Raw genomic sequence first — 24,921 nt, forward strand, 5'->3', positions numbered from 1 at the left:
ATACACGATAAGAGTCATGAGCTTCAGGAAAAGGTTACCAATAAATTCACCGTTTTAGTCTCTGCTTAGTGTAGCAAAGCATTCAGTCATAGAAACGTTTAGTCGACTTGCCAAATCAGGTGCAAACAAGTACGTCAATCCTGACATTTGGTTTGGACAAGCAGAAAGCATTTCAAAAATAAGCTTTCGACGGAGAGGTTTTCATCGTTGATCACAAAGCTTCCAATAAAGTTTGTTGAACCTACCCCCCTATCAATCTCATGTGACACTGTTGTAAACAAAGTCTAGGAAAGTTCAATGACCTCTGCAATGATCAGCAGGTCTACAAGCATAAAATAATCCATAATGATCCAAAGGAACGTCCTGTAGATATGAGACCAGTCAGATGATATAAGGCTGGAAGTGCACTGGGGGCGTGTCAGTGCACTAAGACGGCTTCCTCCGAATGCACTAACACGCCCCAGGAGCTCTATCTGCACAATAGGTATGGCTTCTGCACTTGATTTGTCATGACGTTCCCATTGGATTTCCTCAAAAAAAGCATTTTTATGGTGGTCGAGCACGTACACAGCCATATTACTACTTCACTATGTATCCCTCATCTTCTAATCAGCACATGACTGATCAAGAGGTCATAAGTAACACTTGCCAGGGCTTGTGCAAGGTGGCATGACTTGGCTAACTTTCCTTAGGAGCAGAATGCAGGCACACTACCCTCTATAGAGGACAAATGTGTAGGAGATGGTCGTGACCCCCCACCCCCTACTGTTTTATGCTATTTGTGATTTGTCTGTGTTTTAGGTATAGAGTATGCTGCCAAATGTATATGGTAAAATGACCCTACTGCTAGTACGGGGACAGTATAGTGGTCTGTGTCCCCTAGCGATTGGGTACTAGCAATGGTAAGATAAGATAGGTGAGGAATTACAGATGGCAAGGGGGTTGTTAGAGAGATGGGCCTAGTGAAAGGCAGTTCTGCTGAAGGGTTTGAGGAGTAAAGATGGGGCATGGTGTCAGACGGCAGTCAGGGAACCCTGAAGTAAACTCTTAACACTAGAAGTCCCAGAAATTTTGAGCTCCCCCCTGAAGTCCCGAAAGAGGGTCAAATGACCCTCAGTCCAAACTGAATAGAACTAACTAGAAACTAAATGGCTAAACTCAATAGAAAAAAACAACCTCCTGTGGTGCAACAGTAATGGCCTTAATTACAGAACAAAAGACAGTGATTATAGGATGTTAGCCAAAATCCTTCAGGTCATTCGACCCGTCTCTAGGTTCCAAAGGTAGAAATGGTAAATGACCCCTTTCTGGTACTTCTAGTGTTAAAAGTCCACAGCCTATGGCTCACCATAGCGGGCTCAGGGCAGTTGTGAGACTAGAAAGCAGTCGAGCCAAGAAGTGGACAGTGGTGAGAAGAAGCATGGGGCAACGGAGACACAAGTGCCCGGCAGCTTGCGGACTAGTTCCAAGATAGCAGGGATATGTTGAGTGAGAGTACCCCAAAGGAACAGCAACTGCAGAAGCGTCAGGAGTGAGGCCATGTTGGACATAGCATGGAAAGAATAAACAGTTCAAGTATTGATTTACCAAGAGAAATCCGGTGTCACATGTTTGTCTACTGCATCTATGACGAGGATCGATTGCAGAGTGATGGACACCAAACTGAAGAAAGCAGCAAGTGTCGCACACCCCATCCAAAGGCATACACATAATGACTCTCTCTGGCAGAGGATTGCAAATCCCCCAAGGCTCTGCCTAAATATCATCCTTCAAATGCATGGTAACCCCTTAGGCTACTTTCACACATCCGGTTTTTGCTCTGCGGCACAATACGGCGCTCTGCAGAAAAAAAGCAACCGTTTTTTTTGCCGCCGGTTGCGGGTTTTTTTGCATAGACTTACATTAGTGCCGTATTGTGCCGCAGGGGCTTGCGTTCGGTCCGGTTTTTGACGCATGCGGCAGATTTAGCCGATGCCGCGGCCGGATGGAACGTTGCCTGGAATGTTTTTTGCTCCGGCAAAAAAAACCGCATCGCGCCGCATCCGGCCGTTGCGGCGCATTTTTCAATGCATGCCTATGGACGCCGGATGCGGCGCGATGCGGAAAAAAACACAGCCGGCCACCGCATGCGGTTTCTTCCACTGCGCATGCTCAGTAGCATGCCGCAACCGGAAAAAAACGGACAGGCCGCATGTAAAAACGTATGCAAAAGATGCGGTGTTTTCGCCGCATCCGTTGCATAGGTTTCACAGCCGGATTGAGCCGCAGTGCTCAAACCGGATGTGTGAAAGTAGCCTTAAAGTATACTCAAAGTGAAGGTAAAGCTAGCCACAATGTAGCTCATCAATTCACAAAATGTCCTGTGCCTCAAGAAAACCACCTGTTCTGAGTGGCTGCAATTGTCATTATTGGTATCACTCAATGTCACTGTATTGAACAGATTTGTTACACAGTTAAAAGGCAGGATCGGATTAGCATTTGGACAATTCTGTTAAGTCACATAGATTACAACAAATAACAATGTCGGCATCCTGAGGACCTCAACAGTGTTAAAAGCTGCAGAGGATCACAGAGTAATTGGGTTCCTGTTATGCCAGTTACCCTGGCAGGAGGTAGGCTGGTTTCGGCATGTTGGAGGTGGGCTCAGGCAGGGACATCTCTGTACTGCGCCACCTGACGTCCACGCAATGCAGTGATGTCTCTGCCTGAGCCGACCCACTGTTTTATAAGCTAGAGGAGGAGAGTGAAGCCGCAGTGGATGGGGAATCTGGTAAGGTAAGAGATTTTTTTCCCTTATATTATTGAGCCTGATCATCATACTGTTTGGTGGGCACTGTGGTAACAATCAATGATTGAGGGGCTGTGGTAGCCATCATTCTGTATGGGGGGAGGCTGTGGTGACCATCAAACTATATGGGGGGACTGCGGTGACCATCAAACTGTATGGGGGGACTGCGGTGACCATCATACTGTTTGGTGGGCACTGTGGTGACCATCATTGTATAGGGGGTGCTGTGGTAACCATCATACCGTATGGGGGCTGTGGTGACCATCAAACTGTACGGGGGGACTGTGGTGACCATCATACCGTATGGGGGGCTGTGGTGATCATCATACTGTATGAGGGGCTGTGTGTGGTGACCATCATACAGTATGGGGGCTCTGTGGTGACCATCATACCGTATGGGGGGCTGTGTTGATCATCATACCATGAGGGGCTGTGTGTGGTGACCATCATACAGTATGGAGGGGGTGTGGTGACCATGATACTGTACGTGGGGCTGTGGTGATCATCATACTGTCTGTGGGACAGTGGTGACCGGCATACTGTCTGTGGGACCGTGGTGACCGGCATACAGTCTGTGGGACCGTGGTGACCGGCATACAGTCTGTGGGACCGTGGTGACCGGCATACCGTCTGTGGGACCGTGGTGACCGGCATACAGTCTGTGGGACCGTGGTGACCGGCATACCGTCTGTGGGACCGTGGTGACCGGCATACCGTCTGTGGGACCATGGTGACCGGCATACCGTCTGTGGGACTGTGGTGACCGGCATACCGTCTGTGGGACTGTGGTGACCGGCATACTGTCTGTGGGACTGTGGTGACCGGCATACTGTCTGTGGGACTGTGGTAACTGGCATACTGTCTGTGGGACTGTGGTGATCAGCATACTGTCTGTGGGACTGTGATGACCATCATAGTGTCTGTGGGACTGTGGTGACCGGCATACTGTTTGTGGGACTGTGGTAACCGGCATACTGTCTGTGGGACCGTGGTGACCGGCATACTGTCTGTGGGACCGTGGTGACCGGCATACTGTCTGTGGGATTGTGGTGACCGGCATACTGTCTGTGGGACTGTGGTGACCGGCATACTGTCTGTGGGACTGTGGTAACTGGCATACTGTCTGTGGGACTGTGGTGACTGGCATACTGTCTGTGGGACTGTGGTGACCGGCATACTGTCTGTGGGACCGTGGTGACCGGCATACTGTCTGTGGGACTGTGGTGACCAGCATACTGTCTGTGGGACCGTGGTGACCGGCATACTGTTTGTGGGACTGTGGTGACCGGCATACTGTCTGTGGGACTGTGGTGACCGGCATACTGTCTGTGGGACCGTGGTGACCGGCATACTGCTTGTGGGACTGTGGTGACCGGCATACTGTCTGTGGGACTGTGGTGACCGGCATACTGTCTGTGGGACTGTAGTGACCGGCATACTGTCTGTGGGACTGTGGTGACCGGCATATTGTCTGTGGGACTGTGGTAACTGGCATACTGTTTGTGGGACTGTGGTGACCGGCATACTGTCTGTGGGACTGTGGTGACCGGCATACTGTCTGTGGGACTGTGGTAACTGGCATACTGTTTGTGGGACTGTGGTGACCGGCATACTGTCTGTGGGACTGTAGTGACCGGCATACTGTCTGTGGGACTGTGGTGACCGGCATACCGTCTGTGGGACTGTGGTGACCGGCATACTGTGTGAGGGTTTGTGAGTTTTCAAATACCAGAAGTGAATTATAGTCCCAGTCCGGTCCTGGTTAAACTGTTTGTCTCATCTACTTAGATTAATTAGTAGAAGTGCAAAATTTTTGTAAAAACTTGCAACATTGCAATCTACCACTTATTAGAAATCTCAACATTTTACAAGGTTACTGGCAAGCTGCACAGTTTATCTAAGGTGGCTGCTTTCCTAGGTAAGTAGCGCATAATTGCAATTTGTTTTCTACACCGCTATCCAGCCACCTTCAGGGCTGCCGTCCTTTGATGCTACAGAAAGAAAAGCATCTGCTTGCAACATAGAGCGCACAGTTCAGTCCAGCAAGACGATCATGCCGCTGGTCTGAGTGGTCAGACGACTTTTCTTCTTCAAGGAGATGGCATAGAGGCAAAGGATCAGGGTATTCCTGAAAAATCAAGATGGGATAACCCCTTTCAGCAGAAAATAGGGATGTAAGGGAGTATGATAGACCATCCAACACACACTGAGAAATGATTTTTGGCATTGAGCACCTCTCAGCTGCATAGACATCTCTGACTTTCCCCTCCCGCAGGGATATATATTTTGAACCATATCGTTTCCGCTCTTTGTTTCAACTTGTGCTGCCAAAAGATCCATCTTAAGTAATATAAATGAGGTTACGGCAGCTTAGTTGAATATTTAAAAGGAAGAAGGGAATTTTGTTTACTTACCGTAAATTCCTTTTCTTCTAGCTCTAATTGGGAGACCCAGACAATTGGGTATATAGCTACTGCCTCCGGAGGCCACACAAAGTATTACACTTAAAAGTGTAAGGCCCCTCCCCTTCTGCCTATACACCCCCCGTGGGATCACGGGCTCCTCAGTTTTAGTGCAAAAGCAAGAAGGAGGAAAGCCAATAAACTGGTTTAAGCAAATTCAATCCGAAGGAATATCGGAGAACTGAAACCATTCAACATGAACAACATGTGTATACAAAAAAACAGGGGCGGGTGCTGGGTCTCCCAATTAGAGCTAGAAGAAAAGGAATTTACGGTAAGTAAACAAAATTCCCTTCTTCTTTGTCGCTCTATTGGGAGACCCAGACAATTGGGATGTCCAAAAGCAATCCCTGGGTGGGTAAAATAATACCTCGTGATAGGGCCGTAAAAACGGCCCTTTTCTACAGGTGGGCAATCGCCGCCTGAAGGACTTGACTACCTAGGCTGGCGTCCGCCGAAGCATAGGTATGCACCTGATAATGCTTGGTAAAAGTGTGCAGACTCGACCAGGTAGCCGCCTGGCACACCTGCTGAGCCGTAGCCTGGTGCCGTAATGCCCAGGACGCACCCACGGCTCTGGTAGAATGGGCCTTCAGCCCTGAGGGAACCGGAAGCCCCGCAGAACGGTAGGCTTCAAGAATTGGTTCCTTGATCCACCGAGCCAGGGTGGATTTGGAAGCTTGCGACCCTTTACGCTGGCCGGCGACAAGGACAAAGAGTGCATCCGAGCGGCGCAGAGGTGCCGTGCGGGAAATGTAGATTCTGAGTACTCTCACCAGATCCAACAAATGCAAATCCTTTTCACATTGATGAACTGGACGAGGACACAAAGAAGGTAAGGAGATATCCTGATTGAGATGAAAGGGGGATACCACCTTAGGGAGAAACTCCGGAATCGGGCGCAGAACCACCTTGTCCTGGTGAAACACCAGGAAGGGAGATTTGCATGACAGCGCTGCTAGCTCGGACACTCTCCGAAGAGACGTGACCGCTACTAGAAAGGCCACTTTCTGTGAAAGGCGAGACAGTGAAACATCCCTCAAAGGCTCGAAAGGCGGCTTCTGGAGAGCAATTAGAACCCTGTTCAGATCCCAGGGCTCTAACGGCCGCTTGTAAGGAGGGACGATATGACAAACCCCTTGCAGGAACGTGCGTACCTGAGGAAGTCGTGCTAGGCGCTTCTGAAAAAATACAGATAGCGCAGAGACTTGTCCCTTGAGGGAGCCGAGCGACAGACCTTTTTCCAACCCGGATTGCAGGAAGGAAAGAAAAGTAGGCAATGCAAATGGCCAGGGAGAAACTTCCTGAGCAGAGCACCAAGCTAAGAATATCTTCCACGTCCTGTGGTAGATCTTGGCAGAGGTTAGTTTCCTAGCCTGTCTCATGGTGGCAATGACCTCTTGAGATAATCCTGAAGACGCTAGGATCCAGGACTCAATGGCCACACAGTCAGGCTCAGGGCCGCAGAATTCTGATGGAAAAACGGCCCTTGAGAGAGCAAGTCTGGCCGGTCTGGTAGTGCCCACGGTTGTCCTACCGTGAGATGCCACAGATCCGGGTACCACGACCTCCTTGGCCAGTCTGGAGCGACGAGGATGGCGCGGCGGCAGTCGGACCTGATCTTGCGTAGCACTCTGGGCAACAGCACCAGAGGTGGGAACACATAAGGCAGCCAGAACTGCGACCAATCTTGAACTAAGGCGTCCGCCGCCAGAGCTCTGAGATCGTGAGACCGTGCCATGAAGGCCGGGACCTTGTTGTTGTGCCGGGACGCCATTAGGTCGACGTCCGGCCTCCCCCAGCGGCGACAAATTTCCTGAAACACGTCCGGGTGAAGAGACCATTCCCCTGCGTCCATACCCTGGCGACTGAGGAAGTCTGCTTCCCAGTTTTCTACGCCCGGGATGTGAACTGCGGATATGGTGGATGCCGTGTCTTCCACCCACGTCAGAATCCGCCGGACTTCCTGGAAGGCTTGCCGACTGCGTGTCCCTCCTTGGTGGTTGATGTATGCCACCGCTGTGGAGTTGTCCGACTGAATTCGGATCTGCTTGCCTTCCAGCCACTGCTGGAAAGCTTGTAGGGCAAGATACACTGCTCTGATTTCCAGAACATTGATCTGAAGGGTGGACTCTTGCTGAGTCCACGTACCTTGAGCCCTGTGGTGGAGAAAAACTGCTCCCCACCCTGATAGACTCGCGTCCGTTGTGACCACCGCCCAGGATGGGGGTAGGAAAGACTTTCCTATTGACAATGAGGTGGGAAGAAGCCACCACTGAAGAGAATCCTTGGCCGCCTGAGAAAGGGAGACGTTCCTGTCTAGGGACGTCGACTTCCCGTCCCATTGGCGGAGAATGTCCCATTGTAGTGGACGCAGATGAAACTGCGCGAAAGGGACTGCCTCCATTGCTGCTACCATCTTCCCCAAGAAGTGCATGAGGCGTCTCAAGGGGTGCGACTGGCCCTGAAGGAGAGATTGCACCCCTGTCTGTAGTGAACGCTGTTTGTCCAGCGGAAGCATCACTATCGCTGAGAGAGTATGAAACTCCATGCCAAGGTATGTTATCGATTGGGTCGGGGTCAGATTTGACTTTGAAAAGTTGATGATCCACCCGAAACTCTGGAGAGTCTCCAGCGCAACGTTCAGGCTGTGTTGGCATGCCTCTTGAGAGGGTGCCTTGACAAGTAGATCGTCCAAGTAAGGGATCACAGAGTGACCCTGAGAGTGCAGGACTGCTACTACTGCTGCCATGACCTTGGTGAAGACCCTTGGGGCTGTCGCCAGACCGAAAGGCAAAGCTACGAACTGAAGGTGTTCGTCTCCTATAACGAAGCGTAGAAAACGCTGGTGCTCTGGAGCACTCGGCACGTGGAGATAAGCATCTTTGATGTCTATTGATGCTAGGAAATCTCCTTGAGACATTGAGGCGATGACGGAGCGGAGGGATTCCATCCGGAACCGCCTGGTTTTCACATGCTTGTTGAGCAGTTTTAGGTCCAGAACAGGACGGAAAGACCCGTCCTTTTTTGGCACCACAAACAAATTGGAGTAAAAACCGTGACCTTGCTCCTGAAGAGGAACAATGATCACCACTCCTTCTGCCTTTAAAGAGCACACCGCCTGCAGAAGAGCATCGGCTCGGTCGGGAGGCGGAGAAGTTCTGAAGAATCGAGTTGGAGGACGAGAACTGAACTCTATCCTGTACCCGTGAGACAGAATGTCTCTCACCCAACGGTCTTTGACATGTGGCAGCCAAATGTCGCCCAAGCGGGAGAGCCTGCCACCGACCGAGGATGCGGAGAGAGGAGGCCGAAAGTCATGAGGAAGCCGCCTTGGTAGCGGTTCCTCCGGCTGCTTTCTTTGGGCGTGACTGAGCCTGCCAAGAATCTGAGCTCCTCTGATCCTTTTGAGTCCTTTTGGACGAGGAGAATTGGGACCTGCCCGAGCCTCGAAAGGACCGAAACCTCGACTGTCCCCTCCTATGTTGGGGTTTATTTGGTCTGGCCTGAGGTAAGGATGAATCCTTACCCTTGGACTGTTTAATGATTTCATCCAATCTCTCACCAAACAGTCTGTCACCAGAAAATGGCAAACTGGTTAAGCACTTCTTGGAAGCAGAATCTGCCTTCCATTCCCTTAACCACAAGGCTCTGCGTAAAACCACGGAGTTGGCGGACGCCACTGCCGTACGGCTCGTAGAGTCCAGGACAGCATTAATAGCGTAAGACGCAAATGCAGACATTTGAGAGGTTAAGGACGCTACTTGCGGAACAGATGTACGTGTGACAGTGTCAATCTGCGCCAGACCAGCTGAAATAGCTTGGAGTGCCCATACAGCTGCGAATGCTGGAGCAAACGACGCGCCGATAGCTTCATAGATGGATTTCAACCAGAGCTCCATCTGTCTGTCAGTGGCATCTTTAAGTGAAGCCCCATCTTCCACTGCAACTATGGATCTAGCCGCAAGCCTGGAGATTGGGGGATCCACCTTTGGACACTGGGTCCAGCTCTTGACCACGTCCGGGGGAAAGGGATAACGTGTATCCTTAAGACGTTTGGAGAAACGCTTATCTGGATAAGCGTGGTGTTTCTGGACTGCCTCTCTAAAGTCAGAGTGGTCCAGAAAAGTACTCAATTTACGCTTGGGATACCTGAAATGGAATTTCTCCTGCTGTGAAGCTGACTCCTCCACTGGAGGAGCTGGGGGAGAAATATCCAACATTTTATTGATGGACGCTATGAGATCATTCACTATTGCGTCCCCATCAGGTGTATCCAGATTGAGAGCGGTCTCAGGATCAGAATCCTGATCAGCTACCTCTGCCTCATCATACAGAGAGTCCTCCTGCTGGGACCCTGACCAGTGTGATGAAGTCGAGGGTCGCTCCCAGCGAGCTCGCTTAGGCTGTCTGGGACTGTCGTCCGTGTCAGAGCCATCACCCCGGGATGCATGGGACCCCCCCGGAGCACGGATTTGTTCCAAATGAGGGGGGCCAGGGAGCATTGAATCAACAGTGCCCATGGTCTGAGTTACCGGTCTGGACTGCAAAGTCTCAAGGATTTTAGTCATAGTCACCGACAATCTATCAGCAAAAACTGCAAACTCCGTCCCTGTCACCTGGACAGTGTTCACAGGTGGTTCTCCTTGGGCCACCTCTAGCAGAGACCCCGGCTGAGCAAGTGCTACAGGGGCCGAACATTGCACACAATGGGGGTCAGTGGCACCTGCCGGTAGAACAGCCTCACATGCGGTACAAGTAGCATAGAAAGCCTGTGTCTTGGCCCCCTTGCTTTTTGCGGACGACATGCTGTTGTCTAGCAATCTAGGAGGGTATATAGCCAAGAATAGCGACCGTACAGTGCAATGTATAGCATACAAGCATAAAGTACAAATGAACACTTCGGCACTAGTGGGGTCAGCACCTCAGGTGCTGCTTACCGCCCGCTCAAACACGGGTGTGTGGTCGCCAGAATCCCGTGTCTGGGTCTCCCAGAGCTTGTCTCCCTTCTCCACTCAGACTGCAAACAGGAATATGGGGAGATAAGGTATGCACACCAGTGACTATGGAAGGGGAATACATGGAATAGCAGAAACTGCTGTGTGAATACTGACATGAAAAATTCAATAGCTATTTGTAAGAATGAAATGTGAAAAATGGAACCTGCATTACTGCCATGAATATATGAATAAAGAGAAATTTAGCTACTGAATTGATCAATGCAGAAGAGCCCCAACACTACGCCAAAGTATTTCTCTACGTTGGGGTCCCTAGCTTGTGTGTGTCCTCTCATGCAGTTAAAACTTACCGTGTATGGGACGCTGAGACCCAGGCTATATATACGTATAATGTGGATTGGCAATAGGTGTGTATGGGGAGGGTTCACAAACGAAAAACTACTAACATTAAGGAATAACGTTTGGAACTCCATTCTATGTCTGAACTGGGTGCAAAAAACCTAAAAAACATCACTATGGGGAGATAAGGTATGCACACCAGTGACTATGGAAGGGGAATACATGGAATAGCAGAAACTGCTGTGTGAATACTGACATGAAAAATTCAATAGCTATTTGTAAGAATGAAATGTGAAAAATGGAACCTGCATTACTGCCATGAATATATGAATAAAGAGAAATTTAGCTACTGAATTGATCAATGCAGAAGAGCCCCAACACTACGCCAAAGTATTTCTCTACGTTGGGGTCCCTAGCTTGTGTGTGTCCTCTCATGCAGTTAAAACTTACCGTGTATGGGACGCTGAGACCCAGGCTATATATACGTATAATGTGGATTGGCAATAGGTGTGTATGGGGAGGGTTCACAAACGAAAAACTACTAACATTAAGGAATAACGTTTGGAACTCCATTCTATGTCTGAACTGGGTGCAAAAAACCTAAAAAACATCACTATGGGGAGATAAGGTATGCACACCAGTGACTATGGAAGGGGAATACATGGAATAGCAGAAACTGCTGTGTGAATACTGACATGAAAAATTCAATAGCTATTTGTAAGAATGAAATGTGAAAAATGGAACCTGCATTACTGCCATGAATATATGAATAAAGAGAAATTTAGCTACTGAATTGATCAATGCAGAAGAGCCCCAACACTACGCCAAAGTATTTCTCTACGTTGGGGTCCCTAGCTTGTGTGTGTCCTCTCATGCAGTTAAAACTTACCGTGTATGGGACGCTGAGACCCAGGCTATATATACGTATAATGTGGATTGGCAATAGGTGTGTATGGGGAGGGTTCACAAACGAAAAACTACTAACATTAAGGAATAACGTTTGGAACTCCATTCTATGTCTGAACTCACACAAGCTAGGGACCCCAACGTAGAGAAATACCTTATCTCCCCATAGTGATGTTTTTTAGGTTTTTTGCACCCAGTTCAGACATAGAATGGAGTTCCAAACGTTATTCCTTAATGTTAGTAGTTTTTCGTTTGTGAACCCTCCCCATACACACCTATTGCCAATCCACATTATACGTATATATAGCCTGGGTCTCAGCGTCCCATACACGGTAAGTTTTAACTGCATGAGAGGACACACACAAGCTAGGGACCCCAACGTAGAGAAATACTTTGGCGTAGTGTTGGGGCTCTTCTGCATTGATCAATTCAGTAGCTAAATTTCTCTTTATTCATATATTCATGGCAGTAATGCAGGTTCCATTTTTCACATTTCATTCTTACAAATAGCTATTGAATTTTTCATGTCAGTATTCACACAGCAGTTTCTGCTATTCCATGTATTCCCCTTCCATAGTCACTGGTGTGCATACCTTATCTCCCCATAGTGATGTTTTTTAGGTTTTTTGCACCCAGTTCAGACATAGAATGGAGTTCCAAACGTTATTCCTTAATGTTAGTAGTTTTTCGTTTGTGAACCCTCCCCATACACACCTATTGCCAATCCACATTATACGTATATATAGCCTGGGTCTCAGCGTCCCATACACGGTAAGTTTTAACTGCATGAGAGGACACACACAAGCTAGGGACCCCAACGTAGAGAAATACTTTGGCGTAGTGTTGGGGCTCTTCTGCATTGATCAATTCAGTAGCTAAATTTCTCTTTATTCATATATTCATGGCAGTAATGCAGGTTCCATTTTTCACATTTCATTCTTACAAATAGCTATTGAATTTTTCATGTCAGTATTCACACAGCAGTTTCTGCTATTCCATGTATTCCCCTTCCATAGTCACTGGTGTGCATACCTTATCTCCCCATAGTGATGTTTTTTAGGTTTTTTGCACCCAGTTCAGACATAGAATGGAGTTCCAAACGTTATTCCTTAATGTTAGTAGTTTTTCGTTTGTGAACCCTCCCCATACACACCTATTGCCAATCCACATTATACGTATATATAGCCTGGGTCTCAGCGTCCCATACACGGTAAGTTTTAACTGCATGAGAGGACACACACAAGCTAGGGACCCCAACGTAGAGAAATACTTTGGCGTAGTGTTGGGGCTCTTCTGCATTGATCAATTCAGTAGCTAAATTTCTCTTTATTCATATATTCATGGCAGTAATGCAGGTTCCATTTTTCACATTTCATTCTTACAAATAGCTATTGAATTTTTCATGTCAGTATTCACACAGCAGTTTCTGCTATTCCATGTATTCCCCTTCCATAGTCACTGGTGTGCATACCTTATCTCCCCATAGTGATGTTTTTTAGGTTTTTTGCACCCAGTTCAGACATAGAATGGAGTTCCAAACGTTATTCCTTAATGTTAGTAGTTTTTCGTTTGTGAACCCTCCCCATACACACCTATTGCCAATCCACATTATACGTATATATAGCCTGGGTCTCAGCGTCCCATACACGGTAAGTTTTAACTGCATGAGAGGACACACACAAGCTAGGGACCCCAACGTAGAGAAATACTTTGGCGTAGTGTTGGGGCTCTTCTGCATTGATCAATTCAGTAGCTAAATTTCTCTTTATTCATATATTCATGGCAGTAATGCAGGTTCCATTTTTCACATTTCATTCTTACAAATAGCTATTGAATTTTTCATGTCAGTATTCACACAGCAGTTTCTGCTATTCCATGTATTCCCCTTCCATAGTCACTGGTGTGCATACCTTATCTCCCCATAGTGATGTTTTTTAGGTTTTTTGCACCCAGTTCAGACATAGAATGGAGTTCCAAACGTTATTCCTTAATGTTAGTAGTTTTTCGTTTGTGAACCCTCCCCATACACACCTATTGCCAATCCACATTATACGTATATATAGCCTGGGTCTCAGCGTCCCATACACGGTAAGTTTTAACTGCATGAGAGGACACACACAAGCTAGGGACCCCAACGTAGAGAAATACTTTGGCGTAGTGTTGGGGCTCTTCTGCATTGATCAATTCAGTAGCTAAATTTCTCTTTATTCATATATTCATGGCAGTAATGCAGGTTCCATTTTTCACATTTCATTCTTACAAATAGCTATTGAATTTTTCATGTCAGTATTCACACAGCAGTTTCTGCTATTCCATGTATTCCCCTTCCATAGTCACTGGTGTGCATACCTTATCTCCCCATAGTGATGTTTTTTAGGTTTTTTGCACCCAGTTCAGACATAGAATGGAGTTCCAAACGTTATTCCTTAATGTTAGTAGTTTTTCGTTTGTGAACCCTCCCCATACACACCTATTGCCAATCCACATTATACGTATATATAGCCTGGGTCTCAGCGTCCCATACACGGTAAGTTTTAACTGCATGAGAGGACACACACAAGCTAGGGACCCCAACGTAGAGAAATACTTTGGCGTAGTGTTGGGGCTCTTCTGCATTGATCAATTCAGTAGCTAAATTTCTCTTTATTCATATATTCATGGCAGTAATGCAGGTTCCATTTTTCACATTTCATTCTTACAAATAGCTATTGAATTTTTCATGTCAGTATTCACACAGCAGTTTCTGCTATTCCATGTATTCCCCTTCCATAGTCACTGGTGTGCATACCTTATCTCCCCATAGTGATGTTTTTTAGGTTTTTTGCACCCAGTTCAGACATAGAATGGAGTTCCAAACGTTATTCCTTAATGTTAGTAGTTTTTCGTTTGTGAACCCTCCCCATACACACCTATTGCCAATCCACATTATACGTATATATAGCCTGGGTCTCAGCGTCCCATACACGGTAAGTTTTAACTGCATGAGAGGACACACACAAGCTAGGGACCCCAACGTAGAGAAATACTTTGGCGTAGTGTTGGGGCTCTTCTGCATTGATCAATTCAGTAGCTAAATTTCTCTTTATTCATATATTCATGGCAGTAATGCAGGTTCCATTTTTCACATTTCATTCTTACAAATAGCTATTGAATTTTTCATGTCAGTATTCACACAGCAGTTTCTGCTATTCCATGTATTCCCCTTCCATAGTCACTGGTGTGCATACCTTATCTCCCCATAGTGATGTTTTTTAGGTTTTTTGCACCCAGTTCAGACATAGAATGGAGTTCCAAACGTTATTCCTTAATGTTAGTAGTTTTTCGTTTGTGAACCCTCCCCATACACACCTATTGCCAATCCACATTATACGTATATATAGCCTGGGTCTCAGCGTCCCATACACGGTAAGTTTTAACTGCATGAGAGGACACACACAAGCTAGGGACCCCAACGTAAAGAAATACTTTGGCGTAGTGTTGGGGCTCTTCTGCATTGATCAATTCAGTAGCTAAATTTCTCTTTATTCATATATTCATGGCAGTAATGCAGGTTCCATTTTTCACATTTCATTCTTACAAATAGCTATTGAATTTTTCATGTCAGTATTCACACAGCAGTTTCTGCTATTCCATGTATTCCCCTTCCATAGTCACTGGTGTGCATACCTTATCTCCCCATAGTGATGTTTTTTAGGTTTTTTGCACCCAGTTCAGACATAGAATGGAGTTCCAAACGTTATTCCTTAATGTTAGTAGTTTTTCGTTTGTGAACCCTCCCCATACACACCTATTGCCAATCCACATTATACGTATATATAGCCTGGGTCTCAGCGTCCCATACACGGTAAGTTTTAACTGCATGAGAGGACACACACAAGCTAGGGACCCCAACGTAGAGAAATACTTTGGCGTAGTGTTGGGGCTCTTCTGCATTGATCAATTCAGTAGCTAAATTTCTCTTTATTCATATATTCATGGCAGTAATGCAGGTTCCATTTTCACATTTCATTCTTACAAATAGCTATTGAATTTTTCATGTCAGTATTCACACAGCAGTTTCTGCTATTCCATGTATTCCCCTTCCATAGTCACTGGTGTGCATACCTTATCTCCCCATAGTGATGTTTTTTAGGTTTTTTGCACCCAGTTCAGACATAGAATGGAGTTCCAAACGTTATTCCTTAATGCAAACAGGAATGGCTGCCGGCGTCCTGTGAAGAGGGGCGGGCCGTGGGCGTGCCCCAGACAAAGTGCGGGAAACTGGCGTCCCACTGTGCCCAGTGAGGGGGGTTGGAGTATGCTAAGCAGACTCCAGCCCTCGGCGCTGACGTTCTGAACAGCGTCCCGCCCTTCCCCTGACTGGCAGGCCTGGGGGCGGGAACGAAACGGAACTAGGCCGCAAAAGCCGGGGACTCGATTTATAAGCGCGGCCGTCGTATAAGCACGGCCAGCGCGGAAGTCCCCGGCGCACCACAAGTCCCAGCCGCGCCGCAGTGTAAAAACCGCCAGCAGCGGCCGGCGCGGCAGTTCCTAATACATAAACTCACTCAGCAAAGCTGCAGTGAGTAATAGCACAAGCGCGCCGCGCTGCTGTCCCCGGCGCACTAACACACCCAGCAAAGCTGGTGTGTGTGTGCGCGATTTGTACGGGGACACAGAGTACCTTAATGTAGCAGGGCCCTGTCCCTGACGATACTCAGCTCCATGTCCAGCAGATTCCCAGGGGCTGTGGACGGAGCACGGTCTCCTGTGCCTGGAGACCGATAGGATCCCACTTCACCCAGAGCCCTAAGGGGATGGGGAAGGAAAGCAGCATGTGGGCTCCAGCCTCCGTACCCGCAATGGGTACCTCAACCTTAACAAACACCGCCAACAAAAGTGGGGTGAGAAGGGAGCATGCTGGGGGCCCTAGTATGGGCCCTCTTTTCTTCCATCCGACAAAGTCAGCAGCTGCTGCTGACTAAACAGTGGAGCTATGCGTGGATGTTAGCCTCCTTCGCACAAAGCATGAAAACTGAGGAGCCCGTGATCCCACGGGGGGTGTATAGGCAGAAGGGGAGGGGCCTTACACTTTTAAGTGTAATACTTTGTGTGGCCTCCGGAGGCAGTAGCTATACACCCAATTGTCTGGGTCTCCCAATAGAGCGACAAAGAAAAATCTTTTATGCGAATATTAAGTGAATGGAAATATCAACTGAAAATTAAACTCAAATTTTCTCTAATTTAGAGTAAGTAGAATCGCTTGTGATACAAAGAAAGCTTTTTTTCTCAGAATTAGAGCAGCTGCCATAATTTATGCCTAATATACACTCTGTAGATGCACTGCCAGAGACCAGAAGAGATGACGTTAGTGAGCAGCCACAATCTCCTTCTAGAGACACTTCCAAAGCCATCTCCTGTCTTGGCCCCAGTGTTGTTCAACATTTTTTATAAATTATGTAGATAATGGAACTGTAGGTAAACTAATCAAATTTGCATATGATGCAAAGCTAGGGGGGATAGCTAATACTAGATAAGACAGGGAAAAGATTCAAAAGGATCTAGATAAGCTAAAGCAATGGGCAAGGGCTTAAAGAATGGTATTTAACAGGATGAAATGCAAAATTGTACATCTGGGAAGGAAAAACAAAAACAACACTACACAATTGGGAGGAACAGAACTAAGCAACAGCATGTGTGAAAAAGACTTGGGTATACTAATAGATCACAGACTGCACATGAGTCAACAGTGTGATGCAGCAGCAAAAAAAGCAAACACAGTTCTTGGATGTATTAAGAGAAGCATAAACCCTAGATCACGTGAAGTAATTATTCTTCTCTACTCCTCTTTGGTCAGACCTCCTCTGCAATATTGTGTCCAGTTCTTGGCACCACATTTAAAAACTGGAGCAAGTTCAGAGAAGAGCTACCAGAATGGTGAGTGGACTACACACTATGTCCTACGAGGAACGGTTAAAGTATCTGGGAATTTTTAGCTTGAAGAAAAAAAACAACAGGATAAGAAGAGACTTAATAGCGGTCTACAAATATCTGACGGTGTTGTCACAGAGTAGAGGGATCAGCGCTATTCTCATTTGCACCTGGAGACACACGAGAAGCAATGGAACGAAACTGAAAGGGAGAAGATGCAGATTAGAATAGAAAAACCTTTATGACAGTAAGGGCAATGAAAAGGCTGCTATGAGAGGTGGCGAGTTCTCCTTCAATGGAAGTCTTGAAACGGAGAAAGGACAGACATCTGTCTGAGATGATTTAGTGACTCCTGCACTGATCAGGGGGTTGGACACAATCACCCTGGAGGTCCCTTCCAATTTTACCATTCCATGATTCCGCTGGTATCTGACAGCAAGTCTACATAGAGAGCCCAACAGCCTGATGGTGAAGGGATGATGTTGCGCTAGTCCGGCTAATCAAAAGGAGAATCCTAGAAACACATGCATATAGTTTTTGAAGGAACTCTGCAGGGAGGTTGTTCCAAACATCATGGAGAACTAACCTCAGATCTTCTGTGGATGTAGGCTTCCATTTTTTAAAGCATTCTTACTAAAAAGCATCTTGTTCCACAAAACATTTGCACAGAATTGTATATATACAAAGATTATATTTTATACCTAAGCACACACAAATAAACAGTACATATACACAAACACACTACATAGTATTGAATACAGCATATCATTCACTTTGCAGTCGCTATAACATTTAGACAGCCAGCAGACACAACAAAGGGATTGACATGGCAATTTCTATAAATAGGTGATAAACAGCGCAGACTTAAAAGTCACCAGCTAGTGCAATCTCTCATGTAATCATTCACGTCAGTCTTATCTATCAACAGGATGATCACAAGTGACAGGGCTACACAACTGGTACTGTTATACATGCACGGACAACAGCCCAAAACCAGCATAAAGAAGGCACCAGAGTTAGAGGTGTGATCCAGAAGTAACAATTTAAGGAGGATTGTATTAATAATAATTACTAAATGTAATCTAACACTTGGTTCTTCAATAACCACATTTGTATTAAATATATCAGGAATGATCGGCAGACATGGGAATAACAGTATCCAAGTGCCGGGACTCCAAAAACTGATAATTATCCCATTATATCTCTCATTATTTATCATTATATTATTATTATATTGAGAATTACAGGAACAGCGTGTCACAATGAGTGCTACTGTTTAAGTAAGTCTAGAGCATACAAAGCTGAAAATATACATTAATATACAGCTGAATACATCCAATTATCACTTTCAGCTTTATCCTGTAGACTGTGTGCCCTCGTGGGCAGGGACCTCTATCCTCCTGTAGACTGTGAGCCCTCGCGGGCAGGGTCCTCCCTCCTCCTGTGCACTGTGAGCCCTCGCGGATAGGGTCCGCTCTCCTCCTGTAGACTGTGATCCCTCACGGGCAGGGTACTCTCTCCTGTGCACTGTGAGCCCTCGCGGGCAGCGTCCTCTCTCTTCCTGTGCACTGTGAGCCCTGACGGGCAGGGTCCTCCCTCTTCCTGTGCACTGTGAGCCCTCACGGGCAGGGTACTCTCTCCTCCTGTGCACTGTGAGTCCTCGCGGGCAGTGTCCTCTCTCTTCCTGTGCACTGTGAGCCCTGGCGGGCAGGGTCCTCCCTCTTCCTGTGCACTGTGAGCCCTCGCGGATAGGGTCCTCTCTCCTCCTGTAGACTGTGAGACCTCTCGGGCAGGGTCCTCTCTCTTCCTGTGGACTGTGATCCCTCACGGGCAGGGTACTCTCTCCTCCTGTGCACTGTGAGTCCTCGCGGGCAGCGTCCTCTCTCTTCCTGTGCACTGTGAGCCCTCACGGGCAGGGTCCTCTCTCTTCCTGTAGACTGTGAGCCCTCGCGGGCAGGGTCTTCACTCCTCCTGTAGACTGTGAGCCTTTGCAGGCAGGGTCCTCTCTCCTCCTGTAAACTGTGAGCCCTCTCGAGAAGGGTCCGCTCTCCTCCTGTAGACTGTGAGCCCTCGCGGGCAGGGTCTTCTCTCTTCCTGTACCAGTCTGTGCCCTGTATTGTTCATGATTATTGTACATGTCCCTACTATGGATACCCTTTTCACATGTAAAGCGCCATGGAGTAAATGGAAACATAATAAATAATAATAACTGTGGGCCAATTTTTGTCAATCGAATAACTCGGGTATTTTCGCACCTGTATTACATCTATGTCTCAGCCTAATTGCAGGTTTAATGATTTGAGTTGACACAATCGTTGGTCTCCATGATATGATCAATGCAAGTCATTAAACCTGCATTCAGACCGAGATTCCAGGCTGTATTATAGGTAAAGAAATGTGTCTATGGCCTTAGGATATGAGCACATAAGGGTAGATGCAGTAGGGGAGCAAGATGGTGAACCACTAATGAATTAGTAATCATACAAAATTACAACCAACCCAATGTGTTAAATACACGTTTGCAAGATTTGGGTTCCTTTTTTACTTCTTAGAGAAGGAGCTCTAAGAGATGTGACAGGTATTTTATGGAAAAGAGCTTCCTCAGACTTGTAAAAGATCTCCTTAACTTATCATAAATCTGTCTCCATAATCAAGTTGAACATTAAAGAGAAAAGTAAATTGTGTTGCTAAGCCATAGATTGGTGCCTGTTCATCTAATAATTACTTCTACCAAAACTAACCTACCGACAACTGCAGACACTTCACACTTAGGGAAGCTCAGGGATACATCATATCTAGAGTTAAGGTTCCACAGGACCTTGGTCCATTGTCCACGTCTGATGCTGCCGCACCATAACCCTGCAAACTTTGTCCTATTGGCTGACATCCCCAAAAAGCTGAGTGCAATAGCATCAAGCATTCGGTCTACTGGACAGAAGTTCCTCCAGGAATGTGGGCGAGTAAGAGGAGCTTCGCAGAACTCTGTTCTGGTGACCAACGTGGAAGAAGGACCAGGGTGTTTGCAAGTCTTCTTGCTCAAAAGTCGAAGCATAACAATACTATTCGATGTTGCACCTCATGTTGGATTAAACACATATAAGTTCCTCACTAACCTCCTGTGCATTTAGGATTTTCTCCATATTATCAATGTCTCTGTAGAACACTTGCTCCTGGTGCACCTGCTCCAGTAACTTCCGTTTCATTTCCCAGTGCTGGTAAAGTTTCTGGTTTTCGTCAACAAGGGCCTGAAGTTTTTCTCGGATCTAAAACATTGAATATGAATTGAGAAACACATTTTTTTTAAAAAAAGAGAATTTTGTTTACTTACCGTAAATTCTTTTTCTTATAGTTCCGACATGGGAGACCCAAACCATGGGTGTATAGCTACTGCCTCCGGAGGACACACAAAGTACTACACTAAAAGTGTAGCTCCTCCCTCCGAGCATATACACTCCCCGGATGACAAATCCAACCCAGTTTAGTGCCAAAGCTGAAGGAGGACATCCACCCATAAGTAGAGATAGAGTAAAACCCGGAACAACCGGAACTTCTGTCTACAACAACAGCCGGTGAAAACACACGGAACAAGAACTGCCAACAGGCAACAGGGAGGGTGCTGGGTCTCCCATGTCGGAACTATAAGAAAAAGAATTTACGGTAAGTAAACAAAATTCTCTTTTTCTTTATCGTTCCTTATGGGAGACCCAAACCATGGGACGTCTCAAAGCAGTCCATGGGTGGGAAATAAACAGAAACCGAGAAGTAGGCGAAACCTAACTTCACAAATGGGCGACAGCCGTCCGAAGGATGCGTCTGCCCAAGCTCGCATCTGCCGAAGCATGAGCATGCACTTGGTAGTGCTTCGAAAGAGAGTGCAGACTAGACCAAGTGGCAGCCTGACAGACCTGCTGAGCCGTAGCCCAAGAGGCACCGACGGCTCTGGTCGAGTGCGCCTTAATCCCCGGCGGGGGAGGCATCTGAGAACATTGGTAGGCATCGGATATGGCCGACCTATTCAATGAGCTAGGGTCGGTTTAGAAGCCGAGAGACCCTTGCGCTGACGTGTGGTCAGCACACAAGAGAGGTGCACCGCCTAAGAAACAGCGGTGCGTGACACATAGATCCGGAGCGTCCGCACCAAATCTAAAGCATGCAACGCTTTCTCAAAGCGATGCATAGGGGCCGAACAAAGGGAAGACAATGAAATGTCCTGGTTAAGGTGGAAAGGAGACACCACCTTAGGGAGAAGGCCCGGAGTTAGACGGAGAACCACCTTGTCTTGGTGAAAAAAACCAAAAAGGGTGACTCCGAAGAGAGCACAGTCAAATAAGAGACTCTCCTGAGAGAAATTATGGCCACCAGAAAGACCACTTTCTGTGAAGACTAAACAACGAAACCTCCCTAAGAGGCTCAAAGGGGGGTTTCTGTAAGGCCATGAGGACCAGAGTAAGGTCTCAGGGATCCAGAGACCGCCGGTAAGGCGGAATGATGTGAGATGCGCCCTGCATGAAGGTGCGCACCTGGGCCAGTCGGGCGATATGCCGCTGGAACAATGCTGACAGAGCCGAGACCTGTCCCTTGAGGGAATGAGGGACAGACCTAGCTGCAGGCCGGACTGTAGAAAGGACAGGATGGTCGGCAAGGAAAAAACGGCCAAGGAGCATGGCCGGAAGAACGACACCAGGACAGGAAAATTCTCCAAGTCCTGAGGTAAATCCTGGCCGAGGAAGACTTCCGAGCCTGAGTCATAATGAAGATGACCTCGGAAGGAATGCCTGAAGCCGTAAGGATTCAGGGCTCAAGAGCCACGCCGTCAATCTGAGAGCCGCAGAATTGTTGTGGAAAACGGACCCTCAGAGAACGTCTGGCCGGTCCGGGAGATGCCACAGCACCTCTACGAACAGACGGAGCAGGTCTGGGAACCAAGCTCGCCTGGGCCTGGGGCGATGAGTACGACCCGACGGCCCTCCATTTTGATCTTGCGCAGGACTCTGGGCAAGAGAGCTAGAGGGGGAAACACGTAGGCCAGACGGAACTGGGACCAATCTGGAACCAGCGCGTCCGCTGCCAAGGCCTGAGGATCGTGGGAGCGAGCCACGTAAACCGGGACCTTGTTGTTGTGCCGGGATGCCATTAGATCCACTTCCGGAGTGCCCTGCCTGCTAAATTGACCGGAACACTGCCGGATGCAGGGCTCACCCGCCGCTGTCCACGGTTTGACGGCTGAGATAATCTGCCTCCCAGTTTTCTGCGCCTGGGATGTGGACTGTCCACTGAAGGATATGTTGAACTTCCAACATTGCTAGGCGGCTGCGAGTCCAAGGACTACAGCCCTGATTTCTAGCACATTGATCGAGAGGGCTGATTCGGACGGAGTCCAAGTGCCCTGTGCTCGGTGGTGGAGAAACTGCTCCCCAGCCGGATAGACTGGCATCCGTGGTGAGAATCACCCAGGACGGGGCCAGAAAGGAGCGTCCCTGGTACAGAGAGAGGGGCCGAAGCCACCACTTAAAGAGAGCTCCTGGTCTGTGGCGACAGAGCCACCAGTCTGTGCAAGGAAGAAGTCCCTTGCCCCAACAGCGGAAAATGTCCAGCTGCAGGGGACGCAGATGGAACTGGCAAGGGGAACCGCTTCTATTGACGCCACCATCTGACCCAGCACCTGCATGAGGTGCCTGATGGAATGACGGCGGAGCCTCAGCAGAGCGCGGACTGCCAGATGAAGAGACTGCTGTTTGACTAAGGGCAGCTTCACAAGTGCCAGCAGAGTCTCGAATTGCATCCCCAGGTACGTAAGTTCCTGGGTCGGGGTCAGAGTGGACTTGGAAGCGTGGCGAGAGTGAGCGAGACACTCCGCTGAGAGTGAGCGAGACACTCCGCTGAGAGTGAGCGAGACACTCCGCTGAGAGTGAGCGAGACACTCCGCTGAGAGTGAGCGAGACACTCCGCTGAGAGTGAGCGAGACACTCCGCTGAGAGTGAGCGAGACACTCCGCTGAGAGTGAGCGAGACACTCCGCTGAGAGTGAGCGAGACACTCCGCTGAGAGTGAGCGAGACACTCCGCTGAGAGTGAGCGAGACACTCCGCTGAGAGTGAGCGAGACACTCCGCTGAGAGTGAGCGCTGACAGTCTGCACTGGATGAAGCCCTGACTAGAAGGGCGTCCAGGTAAGGAATCACTACCAACCCCTGGAGGAGCAGAACCGCAACTGGTGAATACACGAGGGGCCGTGGCTAACCCAAGGGGAGAGCCACGATTGGAAATGTTCCTCTCCGATTACAAAACGTAGCCAACGCTGGTGGGAAACTACGAATGGCACAAGCAGAGAGACATCTCTGATGTCGATGGATGCTAAGAAATCTCCTTGGGTCATTGACTGATCGCAGAGATTTCTGCAAAATTGCCGCACCTGAACATGCTTGTTGAGAAGCTTTGAGATCCAGGTCGGAAAGCACCGTCCTTTTCGGGGACTAGGAAGAGATTTGAGTAGAAATCTCAGAACCGTTCCCAGTCGGGAACTGGTACAATTACTCCATTGGCCTGCAAGAATGCCACGGCCTGTGAGAAGGCGGCGGCCTTGGAGCAGGGTGGAGTTGTCAGAAAAAAATCTGTTTTGTAGCCGTGGGAGAGGGAAACCCACACCCACTGATCGAAGACGTGTCGCAACCACACGTCGCCCAAGAGGGAGAGCCTGCCACCGACCAAGTACGTTACTGGCGCGGCCAGATAATCAAGAGGAGGCTGCCCTGGTGGCAGCAGCTCCTGCCGACTTAGGACACGGCTTCATGCGCCAGTTGGTTTACGGACCTTGGCTGAGTTAGTGGACGAGGCCGAGGGCTTAGAGGACGACCAGTTAGAGGAAACGAAGGGAACGAAACCTCGACTGGTTCCTGCCCTGGAAGGTTTCCTGGGTTGTGGCATGGAAGTACTCTTCCTGCCAAAAGCTTCCTTAATAATTTCATCCAGTTGTTCACCGAATAGACTGGTCCCAGCAAAAGGGAGTCCAGCAAGGAACTTCTTAAGAAGCCTCTGCCTTCCACTCTCGAAGCCACAGGAACCTGCGGATAGCGAGGGAAGTAGCCGAGGCCACCGCAGTGCGGTGACAGTCTCCAGCTATAGGATGAAAAGACTGAAGCCTGGAAGTTAAGGCAACCAATTCGGGCATAAAGGCCCTGGTGAGGGAATGCATCTCCTCCCGAGAAGCAGAGATGGCTTTGAGAGCCCGCACTGCTGCAAAAGATGGGGAGAATGAGGCCCCTGCCGCCACATATATACATTTGGCCAGAAGGACAACCTGGCGGACAGTGGGATCCTCAGAGAGGAGCCGCCAGCCACTGATACAACTGTCCGGGCTGAAAGTCTAGACCCCGGAGGGTCCACCCTTGGTGAATGAGCCCACTCCTTGACCACCATTGGTGGAAAGGGGAAACAGTCATCAGAACCACGCTCTGGGAAGCGTCTGTCAGGACAGGCTCTGGGCTTGGTCACAGTGACCTGAATGCTGGAGTGGATAAGGAACACACTCCTTGTACTCCTAGGCAAGGTATACTGATGCTTG

At 48.2% G+C, this 24,921-nt stretch overlaps 1 protein-coding gene across 1 annotated transcript in view; it reads right to left on the bottom strand.

Moving 5' to 3' along the window:
- SPTBN5 (spectrin beta, non-erythrocytic 5) overlaps positions 1-24,921 on the bottom strand; it is a 365,978-nt gene that overhangs the window by 188,935 nt on the left and 152,122 nt on the right. Inside the window, exon 33 of the mRNA XM_075330185.1 lies at positions 20,477-20,626. Within this exon, the coding sequence (XP_075186300.1) occupies positions 20,477-20,626 (150 nt within the window). The remainder of the gene's footprint in view (positions 1-20,476; positions 20,627-24,921) is intronic.

This window comes from Anomaloglossus baeobatrachus, chromosome 12 (genome assembly GCF_048569485.1).
Source record: "Anomaloglossus baeobatrachus isolate aAnoBae1 chromosome 12, aAnoBae1.hap1, whole genome shotgun sequence".
Lineage (NCBI taxonomy): Eukaryota > Metazoa > Chordata > Amphibia > Anura > Aromobatidae > Anomaloglossus > Anomaloglossus baeobatrachus.